Consider the following 22,886-nt stretch of genomic DNA (forward strand, 5'->3'; position numbering starts at 1 on the left):
AAAGAGGGACACGGACATTCTTCACAAAACCAGTAATGGAGAAGATGCTGCAGTTCTGTCCCCCAGCTCATTCTGTAGGGAATTCCTCTGGAATGTGGGAGGTTCCAGCTCCTCTCACTAATTCAGAAAATGCGTTTGAATCCACTTCATCTACAGGATGCTTTTGCTTCTACCCGCGTAGCATGTTTTCACTTTCTTGTTCAAGCTTTTGTTGTTTGTGAGAGACGAAAAAAGTATGACCATAAAGTATTGGTAAAAACCCTCCTGAGAGCTTGAGGTATGTTATGTCAGTTACTTCTTGAATTAATGTTTAATAACTTTCTGCCTGTGGTCTTTTGGAGTGATTAGTTCATGTGCTGTACCCATATAATGGATATATTATAAAATAATAGCAAAGCGTAAAAAATTACAAAACGTCAGTTAAAATTCCTAGGTAAACTTTTAAAGAATGCTTCAAAATCCTAAAAATACCAATTTTAAAAATTAGGTTTGTATTTTTAATAGTATTTTTAAAGAAAATTTTTTAAATCCCAATCATACTAAGAAAAATCAAAATATTGACTTTTTTGTAAGTTGGAGATTTTAAATGCCAACCAGCTTTGTATATGAATACAGAAAGAATGTAAAGCAAAACTGAACAATGAGTAGAAGTAAAGCAGCTTGTACAAAGAATTCATCAAAGAGTTATGAGGGAAGTTTATGTACATAAATCAAAGTATATACATGAATAATTGGCAATCACAGCATTTTTCTAGTGGTGAGGGATTGATTCTAAATACATTTTTATTTTGTCTTTGCATAACTCTCGGATATCTTTTTCTACTATTTACTTTATTTTTTTGCATTTAATTTATATGTGTCTTGGTTAGTAATATATTTAGGAAAAAAATTTATTAATGAAAAAAAAATTCTCTGCCGTTGAACATACTCCTGGATATCGAAGCTTGCCATTTCAAAATCGCCATGTTCTATATGTCATAAGGTATATGATCACATGCCATTTATTGCTTTTCAGATTCAGTATTTAGCTTATTATAACTTGCAGCAATTTCTGGACCACTATGTAGAGAATTGTGCGGCAAATTCAATGCATGGCAAAATTTGTTGATATGTGACATCTATGTGACATCTGTGGCAACTATTTTGTTTACGTATGCAATTGCTGTATACTAATGGGATTTTGTTTCAAGTAGACTAACTGAACACTTTTAAATGGCTGTTGTCATTTTACTGTGGTATCCTGAAAGTAGATCAATGATGGTTCAGTAGTTAACATAAAATGATAATATAATTTAATCACTTATTATTAAAATAATAAAATCACAAAAGATAATATAATTAATTAGTATAAATGAAGCCATTTTGGCACTGAGTTATTTGACAAAATGAATTTTTGGAGTAAAATAATTTTATTCAATGATCCACAGAGGGGCAGGTGGTCTTGATCTGGGTTCATTTTATGGCTGATTGGGGAAAGAATGGGGTTACAGCTATTAAAAAAAGTTATGTTCTTTGAATTTGCTAGAAAACTTCTGTACAAATATATTTTGGCAATAATAATATGGAAGTGCTAATGAAAGGAAGCTTAGTTTCCGCTCAGATCTTGCTAATAATATTTCATATATACATTGCTGTACACCCTACTATCGGAAGGACAAGTGCCTTTTAGGACCAGTATTTCTCTGTGATGCTCTTTGAGATCCATAACCTATTTAAAATGGCAGTTACAATGATTTGCATTGTTCCTATACTGCATGATATAAATTTAACCAATAAAAATGCACCTAATCAAGAAAGTTAATGACAGGTTGGACTAATTTGGGTGGGGTTTTTTCATGTTATAGGTCAAAATCAAATAATTTTGGTTTTGCTTGTTCTTTTTGCCTATTATTTTTGACATGAGATAATTAAATTTTTATGAAGCCTGGGCTTAGCCTATGCTGGAAAAGGTTAGTATGACTATTATAATGAGGCAGTGCCGCCAGCAAGTCCTCCTAGTGAACTCACTTCTTTCCTTTTAGGATTCATATTGTTGGAATTTGTACTTGAATAGCATAATGTCAAAGTAAAGCATTATTGTATAGTATTCCAGAGACATTTACTTCTTAATGTGATGGTTCATTCCGGAATCCCTTGACATTAATTAGTGTTAATCTTTTGCAATTTTTTCATAACTTCACCTGTCTTATTTACCATGAAAATTATTGTGGTTTTCCTTTCTAGTTGCTTTTGAAACTTTTAAAATAATTATTGTTTTAGAAATTCTTTAGATAGAGTCCACATTAAAAGATAATCAATAAATAATGTTACTTCTCTCTTAACAGCGCCTATCCAATGGCTCTGTAGACTCAAATGATGAAGCCAGTCAAGTTGTTGAACTTCAGGAACTACTGGAAAAGCAAAACTATGAAATGGCACAAATGAAGGAGCGTTTGGCTGCACTGTCCTCCCGGGTGGGAGAGGTAGAGCAGGAAGCAGAGACTGCCAGGAAGGAGCTCATTAAAACAGAAGAAATGAACAGTAAATATCAGAGAGACATTAGAGAGGTAAGAGGTTCACCCCACTCTTCTATTTCTTGACCGCTGTCTCTGTGATATGCAATAAAAACTGATAGAGGCATATGAATCCAGGAAGCAAAAGTTGAGCACTGATAAAGGCCATTGTACATAGGAAACCCAAAATTCACACTAGGAAGTAGTACTAGAAATCTATAAAACCATGTTCATAAAAATGGGTCTGCATATTTGCAACTCTAATAGGAGGAAGGCCAACCTCTGTGTGGTTTAGCATTTCTAGAGTGCATTCTGGCACGTTGTCAGCCATTTAAAGTTTTTATGATGAACTCTGTTAAGCAGAGATGCTGTTCATGTTCTAAAGTATATTTTTAAAGACCCTGGGCTGTTTTATAAAAGTGTTATTTATATAATCAATTTCAATATTTACTTATCTGTAGTAACTTCATTACTCCTGTTACAAAATGCTATTCCCTTCTCACAATTAATGGAAATAGAATTCAATTTTCCTTTTCTTTCCTCCTCTTAAATTTGTGGTGCTCCATAGTAATCTCCAGAGTATTTTCTCTTGCATGGATAATCTCAATATGTGTGGATGGTTGGCTTCTAGAATCTATTTTACTATTTTGAAATTAGAGTAGTTACCTATATTGTAGGAAGTAGTGTAATAGAAAGATATTTCATACGGATTTATGCATGTGTGTGTATATGCATGTGTGTGTATATATTTAACCTGTTATTTTTAGTATTCTGGAAGAAATGTTCCTTCAGAACTTCTGATGTCTGACACAGCCTCAAAGTGTCTTCACGTCTTCGTACTCTGCCTCTTTTTAAGTATTGCATCCATTTTTTCCAGTTACAAAAAATAGTTTGCACCGATACGTTTCTCCTTTTCCACCACTGCTACATTATATCACTAGGGTTCTCTAATATCTCCACTTGCATTTACCTTTTGACAAATATTGCTGTTTCACGGACACTTGATTGCCACTTGCTGTTTCTCCCTTAAATACCACATGACACCAGCTAAAGGCTTACTTGCTTTCAGCACTTTGCTTCCTAAGCAAAGTGGCCACTAATAAGTTTGCCTGTAGAATAATTACCAAATATCAATGTAAAATCTGCTGCAAAAGGTATTCAGAAAGCTGGAGGTGCCTGTCTTCATTATTTCATACGACCACACATGATAGTCTTCCTAATGCAGAAAATTAAATACCTGCAACAAGAAGGGTAGTTTAGTGTTGTATAACTGGAATAAATTACTGGATTAGGGTTTTTTCCTATGTGTTTTTAATGAACTGCATACATAATTACTATATTTATGTTGGTTTTTTTTTTTGTAGCAATGAGCAAAAGGACCACCTGGATATGGTCCGGTTTAGGACTAGCTATTTGGATCAATTTATATGTTCATTATGTCTTACTTCAAAAATTAATCTCACTTACTTCAATACTGCTTTTGTATTGTAATATAACACAAACAGCAAGACGTGCTTATCAGTAAATATTTTCATTGTGAAAGATTACATGGCAAGATGTAAAAGTCTTCTCAAGAGCTAGACACAATTTTTAAACACATAAAATATTCTGCTTTCACTAAAATTACTTGAAGTAAACAATGTAATTAATAATCTGTCTAAGTTACAGCTATTGACTTCAGTGAGGCCAGCCTGTGATACACGAATAAAAACAGCTCAAGATTTTAAAGAAACCTTATCCATAACCTATATGGACCACCTACCCTTATGTTCTGTATCCAATATTGTGGTCACTTGTTTTTCTGAAATTTCAGGACATGTCACCTGCTGTCTGCTACATGTACTTCGGCAGAAAATGTTAGCAGGACCTAGGAATAAGAGTAGAAATGTGAATATACTTTTTTTTTTTCCCCCCTCACATCGCTGGACTATATTTCTACTGTTACATAACTATAGCAATTCTTCTGTACTGTTGTTTAAGATAGAATACTGTTTATGAGGCAAACAAGTAAATGAGAGCTCTGTTTGCTGGTTTTTTGCACTGAAATGTAGAGAAACTAGACAAATATACAAAAGGTGAGGCTTGTTTCTGTTTGCTATACTCAGCAGCTACCACTTCAAATATCATAGTTACAAGAAATCCCAAAGGAAATAAATTCTCTTTAAAACAGAAAAAGCACTGCTGAGCATACCTTACATCCTTGTCTACTGTTAGCATGAAAATCAAACTGGTATAAAATTGTGTAGCATTTTAATTGCATGGTTCTTGATGGGTTTTTTTTGTCACATTAGGCAATGGCGCAAAAGGAAGATATGGAAGAAAGAATAACTACGTTGGAGAAGCGCTACCTCAGTGCACAGAGAGAATCGACCTCCATACATGACATGAACGATAAACTGGAAAATGAACTGGCAAACAAGGAAGCCATCCTACGTCAGGTGCAGTATCTGCATTTGTCATTTGATTTCTTCATACACAATGAAAATTAATGCAAAAAATGGGGTAGATCTCCAGTAGGAGGTTTCCATTAGGTTAATCTGTTATTTTTTAAATCAACAGATTGGTTAATCTGAAAAAACCCAAGTTGTTCAGCATCTCTAAGCTTCATATCACCTACTACAATCGTGAATACCAAATCAATGTGTACTTTCAACATTGTAAAATAACTGTGTTTTCTAATAGTGGCTTGCATAAATGCACATCATCATATCTGCAAAGTAAAGGATTATCTTTGCTTTTTATGTAATGATTTGCTGAATTTTATTTTTAAACAAAAAAATAAAACAATAGTCTAAGCGAAAGAAGTTCCCTTCTGCAGGAAAGACCAAAATTTGCATGCAATAGATTCTAGTGATTTCATGTATTATTAGTGTGTAGATAAAAGTTTACAAAACTCAATGATCCTTGAATATCTTTTAGAAAAGTTAACATGATTGTGCAGTTCTCTTTCATGATACTTTGTTTCCACAGTGATTCCAAAAGCTGAAGTGTAAAGTGAACACAAAAAATGGTTTGTAACTTGAAGAATACAATGTGAACTGAAAGCTAACATGAAATGAATATAATTCAAAATTTAAAAGATGAAATTGCTCCTCAGCCTCAGCATCAGACTTCTGTATTTTTTTCACTTAAGTCTTCAAACAATATAAAATGCTATATGGAAAATAAGCCTGTATGATCTGATAATCTCTGCTTCTATGATTGTATGCAGATGCATTGACACACACATGCACACATCCCTCTATATGTGTGTATATATATGTACGTTGACTACCTCTCCAAGGAAATTAAAGCATCAGAACTCAAACTCTCCAGCTTCTGCCAGCCTCCTTTGGCTATTTTAAGAGGTATCTTCAATTGTTAGAGGGGGTGGGGGGGGGAAACAAAACAAACCCACCACCCAACAATGTAAAAGTAAGGTACCTGTATCTGTCCTTGGAGTTTTTATTGCTGCCAATGTAAGTCATGCTTTGCTGCAGAGGTCTACCTGCTCAAAGCAGTGATCAACAGACTAGGCTTAGAATATATACAGGCAGAGTTAAAGTTGCTTTGCAGCACTGTGATGTGAAAAGCCTATCTTTCATGCTTTTAAGGATTAAAAAAGAACCTAAAAGCACACTCCTTTTTCGTTGTGTCTTCTGTTACCTGGTATGAACAGGAAAGTAGGGAACACTTGTCAAGCCATTAAAAAATTCTTAATCATGTGGTGTATGTCAGTAGGCCGGAAAATACAGCAGTTACAAAAGTCTTCCTGTTTCTCTTTAATGGTTATCACAGATTGAACAATTTCACTTCTGTAAAATGAGACTTAACTGTAGGCTCACAATGAACAATATCACTGTAACCTTAAGTAAATAGCAACCAGGATATGATGATGAATAAATTAGCTGAGCAACAATTGTCAGTTTTAACATTTCCTGACATATGATTGGCATTTGTTCAGAAGATTGCATTTGGCAATTTGTTCATAAACTTTGCTGGGAATTCTATGCTTTTGGAAATGTCCTTTTGTCCCATTTTAGCTCATACATAAATTTTTCTGTGAGATGGACTCAATATTTCCATCTAAAAAATTCTCATTTGACTGCCACCAATACTTTTTATTTTACTCAGATAAGCAATGCATTGATCAGAGGAGCTTTTTGCTCATCTTCATTAGTACCATTTTACAACTCCTCTTCTTCACCTTCGTATGATCCTTGAGCCTCAAACCACTCTTTGTTTAGTGAGACTGGCAGCCTACACGATTCTATGCCCGAGATGATACCTTTTGAATAAGTTCTCCCAGGTTGTGGAGTATCTATACTTACGTAGAAAATGTAAAATGTAAAATCTGAATTCTGATTTTATTTTTTATACCTGTTTGTCTATCTTTGGCCTTCAGTTGGAAGACAAAAACAGACAGCTGCAAGAGCGTCTAGAACTGGCTGAGCAGAAGCTGCAACAGACAATGAGGAAGGCTGAAACCTTACCTGAAGTGGAGGCTGAGCTGGCTCAGAGAATAGCAGCTCTGACTAAGGTACTGCCCTGAGAAATAGGTTCACTTCAGAAGTGACACTGTTTAACATTAATTTGCACCCTGATTCCTCACCTCAAGGACAAAACAAAAGTAGTATCAAACTAATTTGAAAGGAGAAAACGTTTCCTGAAAAGTATGTGCCACAAGTTTAACTAGTCTCAATGCCGTGTTTGTAATTCTTAGCATTTTGGTAACAGGAAAAGTAGTTGTCTTTAAGTTAGCCTAGACTATATATACAAAGGATTTATATATTTCTAATGCATCAGCATTACCTATCCTAGGAGGATTCATGTTACTGTGTAAGTGTTTCTAACTTACGGGGAAAGGGGCGGGAGGAAGTCCCATTCCTACACCTACTTAATTCTTCTGGACATTTTCATACACCATGGATATGAAAACAATTATTTTCATCCAGTAAGTGCTATAAAATCAAATCTTAATGGCAACTGGGATCATTTGTTCAGCACAGATGAAGACAACTTGCAGTACATACTTAAAAGGTTTGTTTTGAATGATTCTTTGTATCATATATTTGCAAAGACAAATGTGAAACCCTGGCAGGACTTAAAACTGGTTTTTCTGATAAATTTATTATATGGCAGCTTTCTTGCAGAAAAAAATAAGAAGATAAATTTTCAGTAGCGTGGTTTTCATATTTGGCATCTAATACTTTAAGGTGTGCGTGTAGTTAATATTACAGTTCAGGTATTTTCAGCTTCATGAAGACATATAATGATAATATGTTTATTGTTCATCTCTTCAAAACAGACAAACAAAAACGCATTTAAGAGATTGCATTAAATATCATTCTGATTTATATAAGCTTTTATTTCTTTATTGCCAAGGAATGTTTCTAGCTATTTATGTGCCTAGCCATTTTTATATTTGATGGATTTTTTCAATTCTCATGTTTTTCCATTTATAGTGAAGCCTTAAGTGCTGAGCAGCTCACTAATGAAGTCCAATTTTTAAGTAATTTAGTTAAGAAGTAGAAAGAAAGAAAAGTTGGGGGGGTGGGGGGGTGTTGTTTGTTTTTTTTTTTTTAATTAAGGCAAGATCATTATTCAGTAATCAAGATTTTGTGCTGTCCACTTTAGGTTTATATGAATGGGTGGGAATTTGAAAGAGACTGAAAATGGGGGGGGGGGGGGGGGGGAAGAAGAATCAGCAAAAAGAGAGCTACATGGAATACCAAACAAATATCTCATTGCATTTTAATAAAAGCTCAGGTGCACATAAGAGCAATCCCTTGGCATTTTAACTTCTTTTTTTCAGTTGTTTCTGATTCAACAAATAATCACATATTGTAATGCCCTCAGTAGCTTAAAAATATTGTTTTCTATTTTAAGAGGATTTTTCCTGAATAATTTCTCCAGCAATTAGGCACCAGTAAGTATTTTGCAGTCTCAAGCATGTCTTTTCTTGCAACTGCATTTTTCCTTGAACATATATTAATGGCAAATATTGTACGAAGAAATCCCATTTCAACCATGCAGAGCACTCAGGGACTTCCATGAGATATTGTTGTTATTGTGACCATAAAGCTGCAGTATACATCTCCGTTTGTCTTGCATTATTTCATGGGATGTGGTTAGAGAGCCGTGAACAGAGCTGATGTCCCACCCCATTTCACTTTGATGGACTTTATCAAAGTTTTTGCCAAACGGGAAACTCTAGCAAGTATATTAGACTGTAATGCTGGTTCTGTTCATTCCTCTGTGATTACATGAAAAATTGAAGAAATTAATTTTCTTTAAAATTTTGTCTTTTTGGAATATATATGACATGAATAATAATGTCAGAATTTGGCCAATAGGCCAAGTAAGCCTATGTTTTATATATCTTGTATACAACATTTTTGCGAACTGTAGAGCTTATTAAAGTGCTGGTTTGACAGCTCTGAAGTTTAAAGTCCAGTACTTTTCACAGATCACATAACTGTAGCTCAGAACCAAGGACGACACTGTAGTCACTGCAACTTACTGATGTAGTTTTAAATTAGCTAGCTGGTATGCTGTTACCATGCTAGCTATTCAATGAAAGCTGCAAGACCTACCTAAGGAGCTTAATTAATTTTGCCTCTGAGGTTTGTGCCAGCATAAACATTGTCACTAGCGCTCAAATTAGCTGACTTCAGACTATCTTAAGTCTGCCTGCCTGAGCTATGGTCACTGCAATGTCCATATCTACTAAATAAAAGATGAGGCCCCTGAATCAGCTAGTCTTTCTGCACTGCAAAGTAGTCAAAAGTGATTCTCCTTTCTTTTGTACTACCTCAATGAAAGTGGCTTCCTTGAGATTAATGGGGTTACAATCAAATGAAAGAGGTGAGTTAAGCCTAATATTTTACATGTTTTTTTGGAGGAAAGTAGTATGGGATAATTGGAAACAATGACTGCTTCACTGTGGGTATAATACAAGACCAATTATTTACATGTGGAGATAAAACAGAGCAAACATTCTGGATTTGGATGTGATTTCCACCCCGAACTCCCATGTTTAAAATATGCATGTTACAATTCTGCATTCAATTTATAATACTCTCCCTCATAATAAATCTGGGTTGGGATTCTGCAAAAGAAGGATGTAAAATGAGATCCTTCTATGGTGTCAGTTTTTAAAACAAGTTCTTTTTCTTTCTTTATATATGTGGGCTAGTGAATATCTTTTGCTACTTTTCTGTGCCCAAACTAGTTCATAAGGAGTGAACTTCCAAAAGTTTGGACTATACAGTGAACTCAGATAAGTACCCATAAATTTACCTGAATCATCTGAAATTTTCTTTGGCTTTGTTTTCGCTCTGTTCTGCCCATTGGGTGAGCAACTAGAGGGTTAGTCAGCTTGTGGCAGACTAACCTGGAACAGCATGATCCCATGTGCTGTGCTGTCCTGTCTGGCCATCACACTAGTATTTGTCTGGTCATGACAAGTAACACAGCTTTTGGTATGTATCCCAAGATTTAGATTGCCATGACTCATTGAGCCACCTTGTACTCACTCTCACAGCATTGGCCTGTTTGTCTGCCCTGGAGAAGAGGCAGTTGGTAGTAGGAGAACCTCCTTCCAATATTAACTAAACCTTTCTTTATCCTGTAAGATGTTTGTTTTCCTCAGAAGAGACAGACACTGGAGCATCTAGACTCTTCAGATGGTTAGTCTGTCAAACACAGTTTCTCCTAGCATGTATGGAAGGACAGGTCTAGTGGAAATAATCACCATCTCCATTCACTCACTCCCACTAGTAGTCACGCTCCCCCGCGGGTGCTTGTGCTACAGAAGTACCACGTCACTTCTCTGATCACAAGGCAGCAGTCAGCATTTTACTCCATCATTCCTGTATGCAGGTCACCAGAAATACAAACGGTGTTTTTTAGCTGCATTAGAGAAGCACTGACATGGAGAAGAGGAAACCATAATCATAATAAACTACATTTAGCATAGTAACACATTCATCTTATTTTAAAGATGATGAAAAATTACTTGAAAGTTGGAGGCAAGCAGGTCACAATACTTGTTTTGTGACAATGTGGGGATCTGGTTTGCATTAAGTAGGGAAGAAGTTGCAAGGAAGTGAAAGCGGAAGGTCTGCACTAGAAAGGATGCAAAGAGGGCAAAGAAGTTCTCCTGCAAGAAGTGGATGTGGTTAAGCCAGAAAACTCTCTGAGAACAAAGGAGAGAGAAGATGATGTGTTAGCCAGAAAAAGAAGTTAATATATCTTCTGGGGTGGGGGGGGGGGGAAGATTAAATCTTCTATGGGGACAGAAGCCTAACAAAACTCCACATTTACAACATGTTGCTGTCTCCTCAAACCACCCCTCTTTCCGTGCTCCCCTTTACACAGAAGATTTTGTCCTGATAGGAGGAAGAAATTAAAGTACCAGGTTTGACAGAGCTAAATGGAAGGAGTTGCTTGCTAAACCTATGAGGTGTAGAGGTGGTGGGGGAATGAAGGAGGGGGGCAAGAACACGTGGCTATCTAGTGACTGAAAGGTTGGGTTTCAGAAAAAGAGGTGGCTTAAGCCAACACATCTTGTCACATTTGTAAAGGGTTAGAAGTAAGCATGTGAACAAGTAGCTGATAACTTTGTGAGCTCTTATGACTCAGTCACCATGATCACCTATATTCACCTTCAATTGCATAGCTCAATTCAATAATGCATTCTTTCTTTTTGAGTAACTCACTCATTGAAAGGATAGCCAAAAGAACTATGCCATAAGAAGCCAGTGGAAAATCTGGAGACAGCAGGTATTCAAAAGCCAAGATCTCAAAACTGTGGAAATTGGCTTGTACCATTAGAAAAGTTTAGATTTGTTTCTGCAGCTCAGCATGAGGAGAAAAATTATAGCACCTGTAGTGCACAGGTGCTTTCTGCATCTGAAATTTGATTTTTTTTTTTTCCAACTAAGATGCAAAGACCTAGAAAATGTGCAGTGCCAACAGTAACAGATGATGTGAAAGCAATGGGATTTTTTTGTGGGTGCATTAGCAGCAGGAGCAGCAGCAGAGTTTTAACAGGGTTAGAGAGCAACAATACAAGCTGCTTCAGTATTCCCTCAAAGCAGAATTTTCCTGTCTATTACTGGCTTATACTGGCTATATCTTTGCTATTTAATAGCATATAGAGTGCAAAGTGAGCATTAAGACTCATGCTGGTATCTTATAGGGGTCAGACATTGTTAGGTTTTGTCCATATATTTTTAATCCAGTCTAAGATACACAGTTTCACAAATCTATTTATAACTGAGTGTGCTGGCTAAATGCTTTAAATACTAGTTGCTGAATACCACACCATGTGTCTTACTAATCCTCCTCTACAGAGTACTAGTGAACAGGCATGCAAGTCATATATTAAAAAGAACAATGTAGGGTAAGTTCTGCCAAGCAGGTAGTCACACAAGTTCCATTTTAGAAAGTTTTTAACTCAATTAACTCTTAGCAAAGCAAGTCAGAAGAAATTCAACTTCTGTTTATGAACCTCAGAGTCCACAGTTGTCCCTTCTGTCTTGTGTATCTGAAGGAACACTGGTCTCTCAGCGTCTGCCTTGTGGTTTGAGGCAAGAGGCAGAGACTGAGACATTCAGTAGTTTTATGGTAGGCTTCCAAGCATCCCAAAGAGCCTATTCTGGTGGGAATGGCTTCGGCTGACTAACACACTTTTGAACAACAAAAGTGTAGCTGCCACAGGCGTGTCAATCCTAACGATATGGCCTGGGGAAGTCTGTGTAGGAGGCATTTGCAAATCCCTTAGGGAACAGCTGAATTGCTAGGTCTTTTTGTCTGGAAGGGTCTCTTTCAGACCCAGGCTGGGGCATTCCTCAGTGTGAAGGGCAACGAGAGATGTTGAAAACCCTCATTTTAGGAGTGTGTTCCGGCTAGGCACACCAGAGATGGAGGGGCTGCTCTTTCCTACTGCAGGTCTGTGTCTACAGGTGGGTTTCTGCAAGTGAGAGAGAAAGGGAGTATGTACATGTATGTCTGTCTCTCTAGCCCTTACAGAGGACACCCTTTTGGTTCATGTTCCTGCTGCAGAGGCTGCTCATGCATTTGGAATGTAAGAACCAGTGGTTAAAATCCCTAAATAACATTAGAGCCCACTAAGGCTGCACACCTGTGCTTGTCCTCTGCCAGACAAGCAGATGAGCCTGTTTAATGTCTCAGCTATAAAATAATTTGGTTCTTTTACAGTAATACAGCATAACACTTTAGGATCAAACAAATGAAATGCACATAGATAGAGGAAACATAAAATATTCAAACATATTTTAAGTGTTTAGAATAATGGAATTTATTTTGATTCTAAGGCATAGTGAATTTTAATTAATTTTAAAGTCTCTTTATCCTACAAAAGAGATGTAAAGGGAGATGTGGTGATCAGCTCTGTTTTCTTTTATGCTGGAAAACAAACTGGAGGTACTCTGAGCCGCAGTAAGGAAGATTTTTTAACAAGGATGTACCTATCAAAATTTTAATATTCTTAGTGAAATCACTGAAAGCTATCAGGCAAAAATATTTATATATATATTAAATATATACCTTGCTGAATTATTAAACAAGTAGGAAGTTATGAAATAACAGAATTAGATAGCTATAAGAATCTTAAGACAATATCACATTCTTTCAATAACGTTTTCTATATAAGAGTTCAGATAACATACATAATTCTGATAATTTTATTCCTCTTCTGCTTCCAAATAATAGTTAGACCTAATGCCACAATTATTTTATGCATTGAAAAGACTGTTTCCTCATAAGGAATAAGGTATGGCATGGTTTGGACTGAAAAATCCATTTTTTGTTTGAAAAATAAATGTAAACTATATAGCTAGCTAGACTGGATTCTCAAGGATGGGTTATGACAGGAGGCACCACATATCAGAAGATTTAAATGAGATCCCCATTGAACCTAGAAGTATTAGTTTGGTTATCTTCGTATTTTGCATTAACCTACAATTAAGTGTATAGAAGCAGTGAAGATTAAGTAACTTGCTTTTAAAGTTTGCAGTCAGCTAATGAAGTTCCTAAGTAGTTCAATTCTGTAGGATGATACCCCCAATGGGTTCTACATCTCTCTGAATGAAAAGTGGTTTCAAATGAGGTAGAATTACTTAACCCTTCTCTATCATCAGCTCAGAGCTTGCTTTGATGATTTCAAATCTTCTCCTGACCCTTGGAGACACATTAAGGGAAGGTGCTGAACCAATAGTGCACCCAAGACAAAAAAAGTGGAAAAATCTACCTTCTACAGAGAAGGGTAAAGCTTGGGTCACTTAGTGGAAGGGATAGTGTGATCTGGTTCTCTGCAATCACAGGGACTTAACTTTTTCAACCCTGTCTTTCTGTTTATCCATTTGGGAGAGGAAGCAGTGCATTAGCATTTGTCTGCTGAAACAAACTAATGCATAAAATTGAAAGACAAGGTGAAGAAAATCATAAAGGGTTTGTCACTGGTCCAAGTTGTAATAAATAGGCAAAATAGTTTCACATAATGAATAAGTTCAAATACATCACGATACACCTGCTTCATGATCAGAAATTGTAACTGCACTTATTAAATGAGCTTAGGTACTCATGTATACTGATTTTCCCTTAAAGTTTGCAAGAATCTCAGTTTTGTGAATATACTTACTTTGAAAAGAATAGTAGTGATCTTCAAAGTTAGGCATTTTTCTTGTCTTTATATAAAGCAGTATTTTCTCATATAGATGTCTTCATATCAAAAGCTGCAATTTATATTTATAAATCTCTAGATCACAGGCTTGTTTTCTGTCTGATCTTTTGGTCCTGATAATACTACTGAGTTTAAGTTATGGGTAATTTTGAGTTATGATGTACATCTGGAATTACTTTGGTATCTATTCCTAATTATTCTGATAAATCATTAGCAGACAACAGTATGAAAAACAGTCTCACTAAAAAAAACAGTTGTAAAATTAGTATTTCTTGTACGTATTAAAATTCGCTCATCTAAAGCTGTTGTTCAGGATCTCTTTTTGAGAGAGGGTAAATCTGACAGAGTGAAATAGCGTTTGACAAGCAGGAGCTCACAACTCAAAGTCATGAGTAACACTGTGTATACGCCTTATGCACATTCCTGTTTCCATAGCAACAAATCCAATATAGCATTTCCCTTTCTTTAAAGGCTCTTCTTTTATTTTTTTTTTTAATTTGAATAACATAGACTTGTTTGATATGACAATAACATGAAAATTCATGTTTTGCAACAAATGACCTAATTAAGGTCAACTTCTGTCAGAAGTAGTAATGAATCTTTGGATGGATTACCATTTTTATACTCAGTAATGACTTTTCATTCCTATTAATGAATTTTTATTTATAGGTTCTTCTTTTATCTGATGACCTTGATCTTCCAAAGAGATCCACCAGGGTGGATTCTTTCAAAGGGATAAAATCTATATTGTTTATTTGGATGAAAAGGCTTATGTAGTGTATTCCAAAAAGGAATACTAAAACTTGAGCCTTATCTCTTTTGACTGTCTTTCTGTTTTCTAGAAATTAGGGAATGTACCATAACATTGCACAGTTCTGTAGCTGACCGATCCATTAATTTAGTATTTATGCATTGTTTTCATTCCTAGAAAATGATAGAAGAATTATAAAGGACTTTCTGACATTGGCCTCGCAGAGTCCCGTTCTGGTGTTTAGTTTGTCATAATTCAAAAAAAACCATTGGATTAGACAGTATTGCTTTGAATCCACTCTGTAGTAATATGTCATCAGCCAGCCATCACTAACCTTGAACTTTCATGTGTAGGTTGATAGCTTTTTTATCATTCCATAATTTTCAGTTTCTCCACATCAACTGCATCATATTCACCAAGTATCAGTGTAGTTTATTCCACGTAAAAATCTGTCAGTTGAAAGTATTAAATTTTCAGTCACACTTTTCTTTTAAGCATTCTGTGCTGTGTTCTGTTCAGTGTCAGTGTCTTTAGTTCTGATTTTTCAATTTTGTCCCTCTCCTTTTCCTTGACTTGTTAGTCTGATCCAACCTCTTCTACCTCATCTGATGATTATCAATATGTTATGGAAGCTAAACTACAAGAAATGATCTCCATACGTAGGAAGGTAGTCCTACTGGACTTTACTTTCTATTGCTAAATAGAATCCATCTGATTTGTTTTCATTTTCTTTAACTTATTTTATTTTTTTATTGATAATCAACCATCGTGCAGTTCAGTGCTTCAGGAGCTTACAATTTTACGATGGCAGGTTTGTGTTCAAACCATGCACAGTCTGCATGTTACATTTGGCTGATTTCATTGCTCATAAATAACTCCAATGTTTTGCTGATGCTTGGATGTAACAGGCCTTTGTAGCTGACACATTTCAAGCAATGCTGTTCAGCTGCCTGTTTAAATAAAGTTTCTTTTCGGAAAACTAAGTTTGCAGTTAGTAGTAGCTTGCTTTATGTTTTGTTTAAACCTTACTGAGATAAAAACTTATGAAGCCACTTAAATTACAGAAAGAGTCTTTCTATTTTTTTACAGGCAGAAGAAAGACATGGAAACATTGAGGAACGCATGAGACACTTAGAAGCTCAACTTGAAGAGAAGAATCAGGAACTTCAAAGAGTAGGTGTATCGCAGACAACTTCTGTGCACTTTTCTTCTTTTAATTTGTCAATATAGCACTACATTATGCACTCCAGCACACAAATCTATCTACTGGTAAATGTTTCATTTATAGCAGTGAGGGCAGCATCTTCCCACTTTATGTAACCATCTTAATATACTAGTTTATATCTAGCTGCAGCTTTCAAAGTATTCTGCTGATCCAAAATTAACCTGTATTAATCACTAACTGTAATTACGTTTTTTGTGGAAATTCTTTAAGCGTCTACAGTTACCATAATTTTTTTTATTTTTTAATGATACAAGTCTGTACTGGTTAATTTTGCCAACCTGTCTCTTCTATTCTACATCAAAGGCAAGGCAAAGAGAAAAAATGAATGAGGAGCACAACAAAAGATTATCGGATACTGTAGACAGACTTTTGACAGAATCCAATGAGCGTCTGCAGCTACACTTAAAAGAGAGAATGGCAGCACTTGAAGAAAAGGTACAGTGCAAAGAGCAGTAGAAAGTTCAGCTTGGTAAAGATTCTCCTGTGTGAAACCTGTTCTACTTTTATCTGGATGGAAGCATCATGCTGATTATGTATTACCAAATATTACCACAAATATGGTCTTACTTATACAGTCAACCCATAATTCAAGAGTGCACTCAAGAATCTGTCCAGGACTACTGTGAGCAGCATATGCTGCATATTATGAGTCCCTGTTTTGTCAGCAGGGAGTCTGATGAAGAGCTTGTAAAGGACCAGTGCACCACTGGGTACAAGGCAGTGAGAGAATGACTGCCACGTTTCAGATGTGCTGTCATTGCCGTATTTTAGCCTGATGATTTTACCGCACTTCCCCTGGGAACAGTAAAATGCTGTCACCACAGGAGAAGGAGCATCTACCCTTGGAGAGGGAATGTTATTTACAGGTTTTTTGTGATGTGAATGCGGGACGTGCAATGGTTCTGCAAAGTTCAAATCCCATGATCTTTATATTCATCCTCCTTAATCCCTCCCTCTTCTACTTATTCACCTTCAGTTTGATCTGAGAGGAGTTTTTCAGAAGGATACTTCTGAACCTCTCAGAGGATGTAGTTCTGGTTTATATCATTGAAACAAAATGTCGTACAAAGCAAGAAATAGGCCTGCCAAGAGAAGAACCTGAGAGAAATAGTCATGCAAGAGTGTGACAGTTGCTCAGTTCAAGGAAAATGCAAAGTTTTTGCTGTTCCTGATAGAAAATGGTCCTACAGGTTTGGATTTCCAGTGTTTTAAATTTAATATATATTCAAACCGAAGCATTAAGGGATTCTAATTTTAAAGGCCAGTGAATATGAACTTTGCTAACTTGTACATGGAGGCTACGTGTATATGGCGATAGCTGAATATTTAACATTTCCCTAATTTCTTTCTGGTTTATCTCTATTTTATTTTTTCTTTTAATTCCTAGAATGTTTTGATTCAAGAATCTGAAAGTTTCAGGAAAAATCTGGAAGAGTCTTTACATGACAAGGTACTATAAAATACTGAAATTTTATGTTTTTATCAGAAGTTATATATTTATTACTTGGAAATATGTTTATGGTATATTAATTATCCAGCTAGCATCTGAAATCTTCCTGGCATCAGTGATAATTCTTTTAATCACCCAGATGTCTTAACTAGCCTTTAAGGGTCTCTAACAATTGTTCTGAGCTAAGTTCATGGTTGAGATCCTTGCCTCAGGAAGGCAATACTAAAACTTGTATTGATTTCACTGGCTCTGGGATTTTTGTTCTATCAGTTTTAATCCTGAAAAACTCTTGTTCAACAGAGGTGTATGCATAACTGGTTACACTTTCATAGGGAAGAATGTGATTTCTTGAGTCGATGCAATTCTCCTTAACAGGTGCAGTGGCATTATGTTAAATATAGCTAAAAGTGGCCTTTCTTAGTTCATTGCAAATTAACCCCTAATACTGTTTAGTGAAACAGTCAAATTAATTATAAATATTTATTCCAAGCCCAAATTTGAGGATTTTGTTTTGAAGTTATGCTTGCCTTGAGCACAGTAGGATACACAAATATATCTGCCTTCAGATTCACAAAAATATTTTTGTAATGTATCAAGTCCATTTAAAAGAGATTGTGTAGAATTTCAAAAACATAGCTCCATTCAATACTAATATAATTATATCATATGACATCCAAAATCAAGAACCTTAAGAAAAATAACAAAAGAAGTATCTGTTAAATTATTTTCATCTACATTTGGATAACCTTGCAGAAAGGCAGAGAGATTAAAAGTCCCAAAAAGGAGCTTGTAGTGCATTTTAAATAAGTAAAATTTCCCTGCTGTACTACCACAGTTATAAGGTGATTCATCTGTTGCAAAATCGGGATCATACTTCACCATCAAGTTAGATGACCAAAAGGACAGAAAGAACATTTCTAAAGCTGTGTCAGTTGAAACGAAGGTTTCTATCATTTTGCTACCAGAGAATCTAAATCTGAATTATGGATACCAGTTTGGTCTGTGTAACTAAGGTATTTTGCCCATGTTACCTCCCACATAACTTTATTTTAATAATGTTAGAGTGGAAGTGAATAGAGCGGCTAATGCTTTTTCAGTCTGTTTTCTGGCTTAAATGTTTCTATCAATTCTTGACAAAGAGGAAAAATCTGGTATAAAAATGTAAATTCATATTGAAATTATTTTTGCAAAGATATTTGTGTTTATTATATTTATTGATTTCTGCTTAAGAAACGAAATAAACAGAACTCTTCCACTACCTCTCTGTGCAACTGGTAGAAATGAGTTCTCTTCACATACAGCCACAAAGGTCTGACTCCAGAGCTTCTAAGTTCCCACTTTGAAGGGTTTATTTGTTCCACTTTGATGAAGAAACTGATGAAGTAATTTCAGCTGCATGGACTTAACACCAGATATTAATAATCTCTAAATAACTAGCAAACGATACAAGTAGAGTAACCACCAAGTCATGTCTTCAACCAAGAAATAGTGTAAAAATGCTGTAAAAAAATTACTGAATCTAATAATAATTAAGCACAGATCCCTTTCCTTCCTAGCATTTTTGAATCCTGAACATTTTAAACTCTAGGAAGAGCAGCGTTACTTCTTCATGCCATGTTCTCTCTTTAATTTGTTTTAAAATTCTTTGATTTGTTTTCATTTTATTAGTACATTATTTTTATTTGTAGAATTTGGGAACACACTGTCATTTTTCACCAGTAGCACCTCACACTGGGGTTCTATCAAATTCCAAGAGCAAGCTCTAAATCAGCAGTTTAGTAAAGCACCTAAAATGTGGTTGTCTTTAAGTCTATGTCTCTATTTTTAAATAAAAAGGCCAGGATGCAATCTCTGTCTCTGAAGGGCAAATAGCATATTGCACACTGAACTATGCCTGGCACGGAGAGTGCAGTTAGTGCACAAATCAGTACTGGTTCTTTTCCTGACCCTAGCTGTATAAGAAAAAGTAAGTTTCAAGTGCAACCCTGTCCTGCCATCACTTCCAGCTAGTGGAGAAACACTCAAGAGCTCTATACAACCTCCTCTTCATGCATGTCTTATTAGCAATAAAGATACTTGAATGAGTTCACTGTCTGTTCTTATTATAGTCACTACTACATTTGGTTAATCTTACTTGTTTAGCTTTTTGAGAGCATGTATCACAAGTAAGTATATCTTCTTATTCTTATTTCCAGGAGCGACTTGCTGAAGAAATTGAGAAACTGAGATCTGAACTGGATCAAATGAAATTGAGGGCTGGTTCTTTAATCGAACCCACATTGTCAAGGTAATATTTAATGACAAAAGTTTCCTCGTTTTCACTTGAAATAGAACATGAATATAAATTTAAAGCCTTTAGAACAGGGATGTGTTCAGACCACGTATAAAAATATAATGTATTTCTATAAAATTTAAAATCTATAAAATTATTATTATTACTGTTGCTTCTCACATTTTTCATAGGTAAATGGGGCCTTATAGCAGTGAATATACACTGATATATTACTGAAATTAAGGAAAGTCTTTTAAATTATGGAAAGTTTTCAAAAGTATATCCAAATACCCATTTTTTTCCCAGGAGAGCTTAATAAAAAGTTGAAACCATCACCTTTAATGCTGAGACTAATCAGCATGTTTATGACCATATTTGTTTATTTATTCTACCAGGTACATCTAATAATTACTTTTTTTATTAGCAAGAAATAACTCAGCTTTGCTTAGTGTGTAAAATAAGACCACAGATGTTCTGCTAAAGATGAAGTCAATATTCAGAGAGATCTGAAAATATCATAACAGAACATTAAACATTATGCCTGTTTGTGGTGGAAAAGCAATATGGGAACAACAGTGTGACAGGTACCATAGAAGTAGCTACCAGCAGCTGAAATGAATTTATAATTCTAGACAGTTGTTCTTGCCTAAAAGTATCCCTCAAAATAAAATTGTTACCTTATTACTAATCGTGTGGCATGTCCTGTTTTCCTAACAAGTAACATGTTAACTTTTAAAACCTGCCAGACAAAGCTCATGGACCAAGACTAAAATCAGAGCACTGTAATCCTCTGAAGTTATTCTTGTTGGATAATTATTTTGCTTGCATCAGGTATTGTCTGCCCATTGTTTTCTCAGACATCTTGCTCAGTACTTGGACGTGGTTTCTCCCTCGACCTTTTATTATCTCTTGGAATAATATTTTTCTATATACATGGGAAGTGTAAATCACTGAAATTCAGAATACGATCCTCGTAGATGTTCAAATTTTTGTTCCTTTGGGAGCGTGTGACTACAGGCACACACAACACTGGTTTTTTGAGGGTGCTTGCGAGGATACAGACTATTGAACTGCTGCAACAAACAGCAGAGATGTTTTTGGAGAAGCCATCCTTGGTGAGCAGCAGCCGTTCTTGCTAGGTAGGTAAGTATCGTTAGCTTGTGCTCTGTAAATAGGAGTCTGATTAGCCCTTGTCAAAGGGCAGTTTGAACTTGATAATCTGTCTAAATGTCTTTGGAATCCAGCAGGCTCCCCCAAAACAGTATATTTCCCCTTCCATGACCTCACCTTGAGAATCTACCAGCCCTTTCAGGTACAGGGAGGAATCAGCATTACATACTTATTACTTTGAGCACATATTCAGTTCTGTATTTGCAGGAGTTTGTTCTTTCATCAGAAGAATAATTAAGCTGGTCAGCAGATAGGTATTTGCGGCTAGAATCTGGAATCTGGGCTGTTTCTTTTTTCCTGCCAACTTGCTGCACAAGTAACAAGTATTATCAATTATCAGAACAAAGTTCTATTACAGAAAATATGGTACAGAGAAAATAAAAAACAGTCACTGCCCTGAATGGCTTACTATATAACAGATGAGAGTCATACAGACAAATTAAGCATAAAAACCCCCAAAATATTATTGTCTGGTGCAGTAGATAGAGGGCTCAGGATATTTATAGCCCGACTGTTGTCAAGTTTTCTTACTGGTTTAATGAAAAAAGTGAGTTTCAGAGAATTTTTTAAAATTTAAAATCATTATTTTTCTAATATTATGGAAGTTCCTACCAGGCATGATGGGAAACATAAGAGAAGATACACCAATGTTTGTTCTGAAAAGGACATTTGTGACAACAGCATGAGCTCTGAAGTACCCAAAACCTAAATTCTAATACATTATTTGGTGTCTGTGACATTTTTATGTATCTGATTTGATTACTATGGCACATATTCACAATTCAGGAATTCTGGTGGTACATTTTTATTTGTCTTCTGGCAGTATTTACTTTTTATAAACGAAACTGTATTAGTGCTTGAAATCCTTCCATTACTATTTTAGTTTTATCACAGTACTTATAATACAAGACAGTAATTACGACAGTACCACTCCGTCAAAGTAGCCTGTAGTAGAGGCTTTGATGTTTATCATGGTGTTTTTGCATTCCCATTTATCAATATACAGGCATCACAGTTATAATATTTTATCTTTCACTTTTACTTTATTAAAGTGATGTTTGAAATTTGAGACCAATGCTTCAGTCTTCCAAGTACGAGTATGTTTCAATTCAAATAAAATTCTTCTCAAGGAAAAGTGAATATGTTTAGAAAAAGACACAGAACTAGAGCTCAGGAAAACAGTCACACTTACAGCCTGCCGTTTTCAGCATAGATATACACGATTTTCTAAATTATTTCCTTCATTTTGGAAAGCAGACATTCTCTTACTTAGCTTTTTTACGTCTGGGATTAAAGCCATCATTTTCTTGAACAGCATTCTTTTCAAAGTGAGAGAAGTATTTAAGAACAAAACTTATTCCTATTCTGTTTCCCCTAACTGATTATTAACATTGCTGTGAACGCTGTAAGTTGTCTGTAGGTGACTGTAAGCATTTTTCCCAAGATTTAAAAAAAAAAAAGACAAAAAGGGAAGTAAGTACAACATTAAATTCTTATAGATAGTAAAATGTCAAATATTGTTTAGAAGTCGCTATAAGCAAATACATACTTAGTTGTCTTATTAGTATAGTATTTGTTACATTTCATTTTTCTACTATAATAATGGTATTCATATATTTTTATGTGGAAACTGCTGATGTGTTAAGAAATAGAAGTTTTTCAAGTCTCCACTGCTGTGGTTGAATGCTGAAACGGTGGGTGGATGGAGCCTTTGCTCTTCTGACTTGGCTACACAGCCCGTGGGCAGGATGCTTCTGTTGCACCATGCAGGGAACTTTTAGTGCTGCTGTTTGACCAAGGACAGAAAGGGCAGGGGCCATTGTATGCAGCCAAGAAA

The 22,886-nt window shown here is 35.5% G+C and overlaps 1 protein-coding gene across 7 annotated transcripts in view; it reads left to right on the forward strand.

Moving 5' to 3' along the window:
• Positions 1-22,886, forward strand: part of PPFIA2 (PPFI scaffold protein A2) — a 344,808-nt gene that overhangs the window by 270,721 nt on the left and 51,201 nt on the right. For 6 of the 7 annotated variants that reach the window (XM_075080712.1, XM_075080714.1, XM_075080713.1 and 3 more), the window contains 7 exons: positions 2,325-2,546; positions 4,784-4,930; positions 6,877-7,011; positions 16,022-16,105; positions 16,461-16,592; positions 17,545-17,607; positions 19,803-19,894. In XM_075080712.1, coding sequence (XP_074936813.1) covers positions 2,325-2,546; positions 4,784-4,930; positions 6,877-7,011; positions 16,022-16,105; positions 16,461-16,592; positions 17,545-17,607; positions 19,803-19,894 — 875 coding nt within the window. Of the gene's footprint in view, positions 1-2,324; positions 2,547-4,783; positions 4,931-6,876; positions 7,012-16,021; positions 16,112-16,460; positions 16,593-17,544; positions 17,608-19,802; positions 19,895-22,886 lie in introns of those variants that run through there. The other variant, XM_075080719.1, reaches the window with a different exon arrangement.

This window comes from Phalacrocorax aristotelis, chromosome 1 (genome assembly GCF_949628215.1).
Source record: "Phalacrocorax aristotelis chromosome 1, bGulAri2.1, whole genome shotgun sequence".
NCBI lineage: Eukaryota > Metazoa > Chordata > Aves > Suliformes > Phalacrocoracidae > Phalacrocorax > Phalacrocorax aristotelis.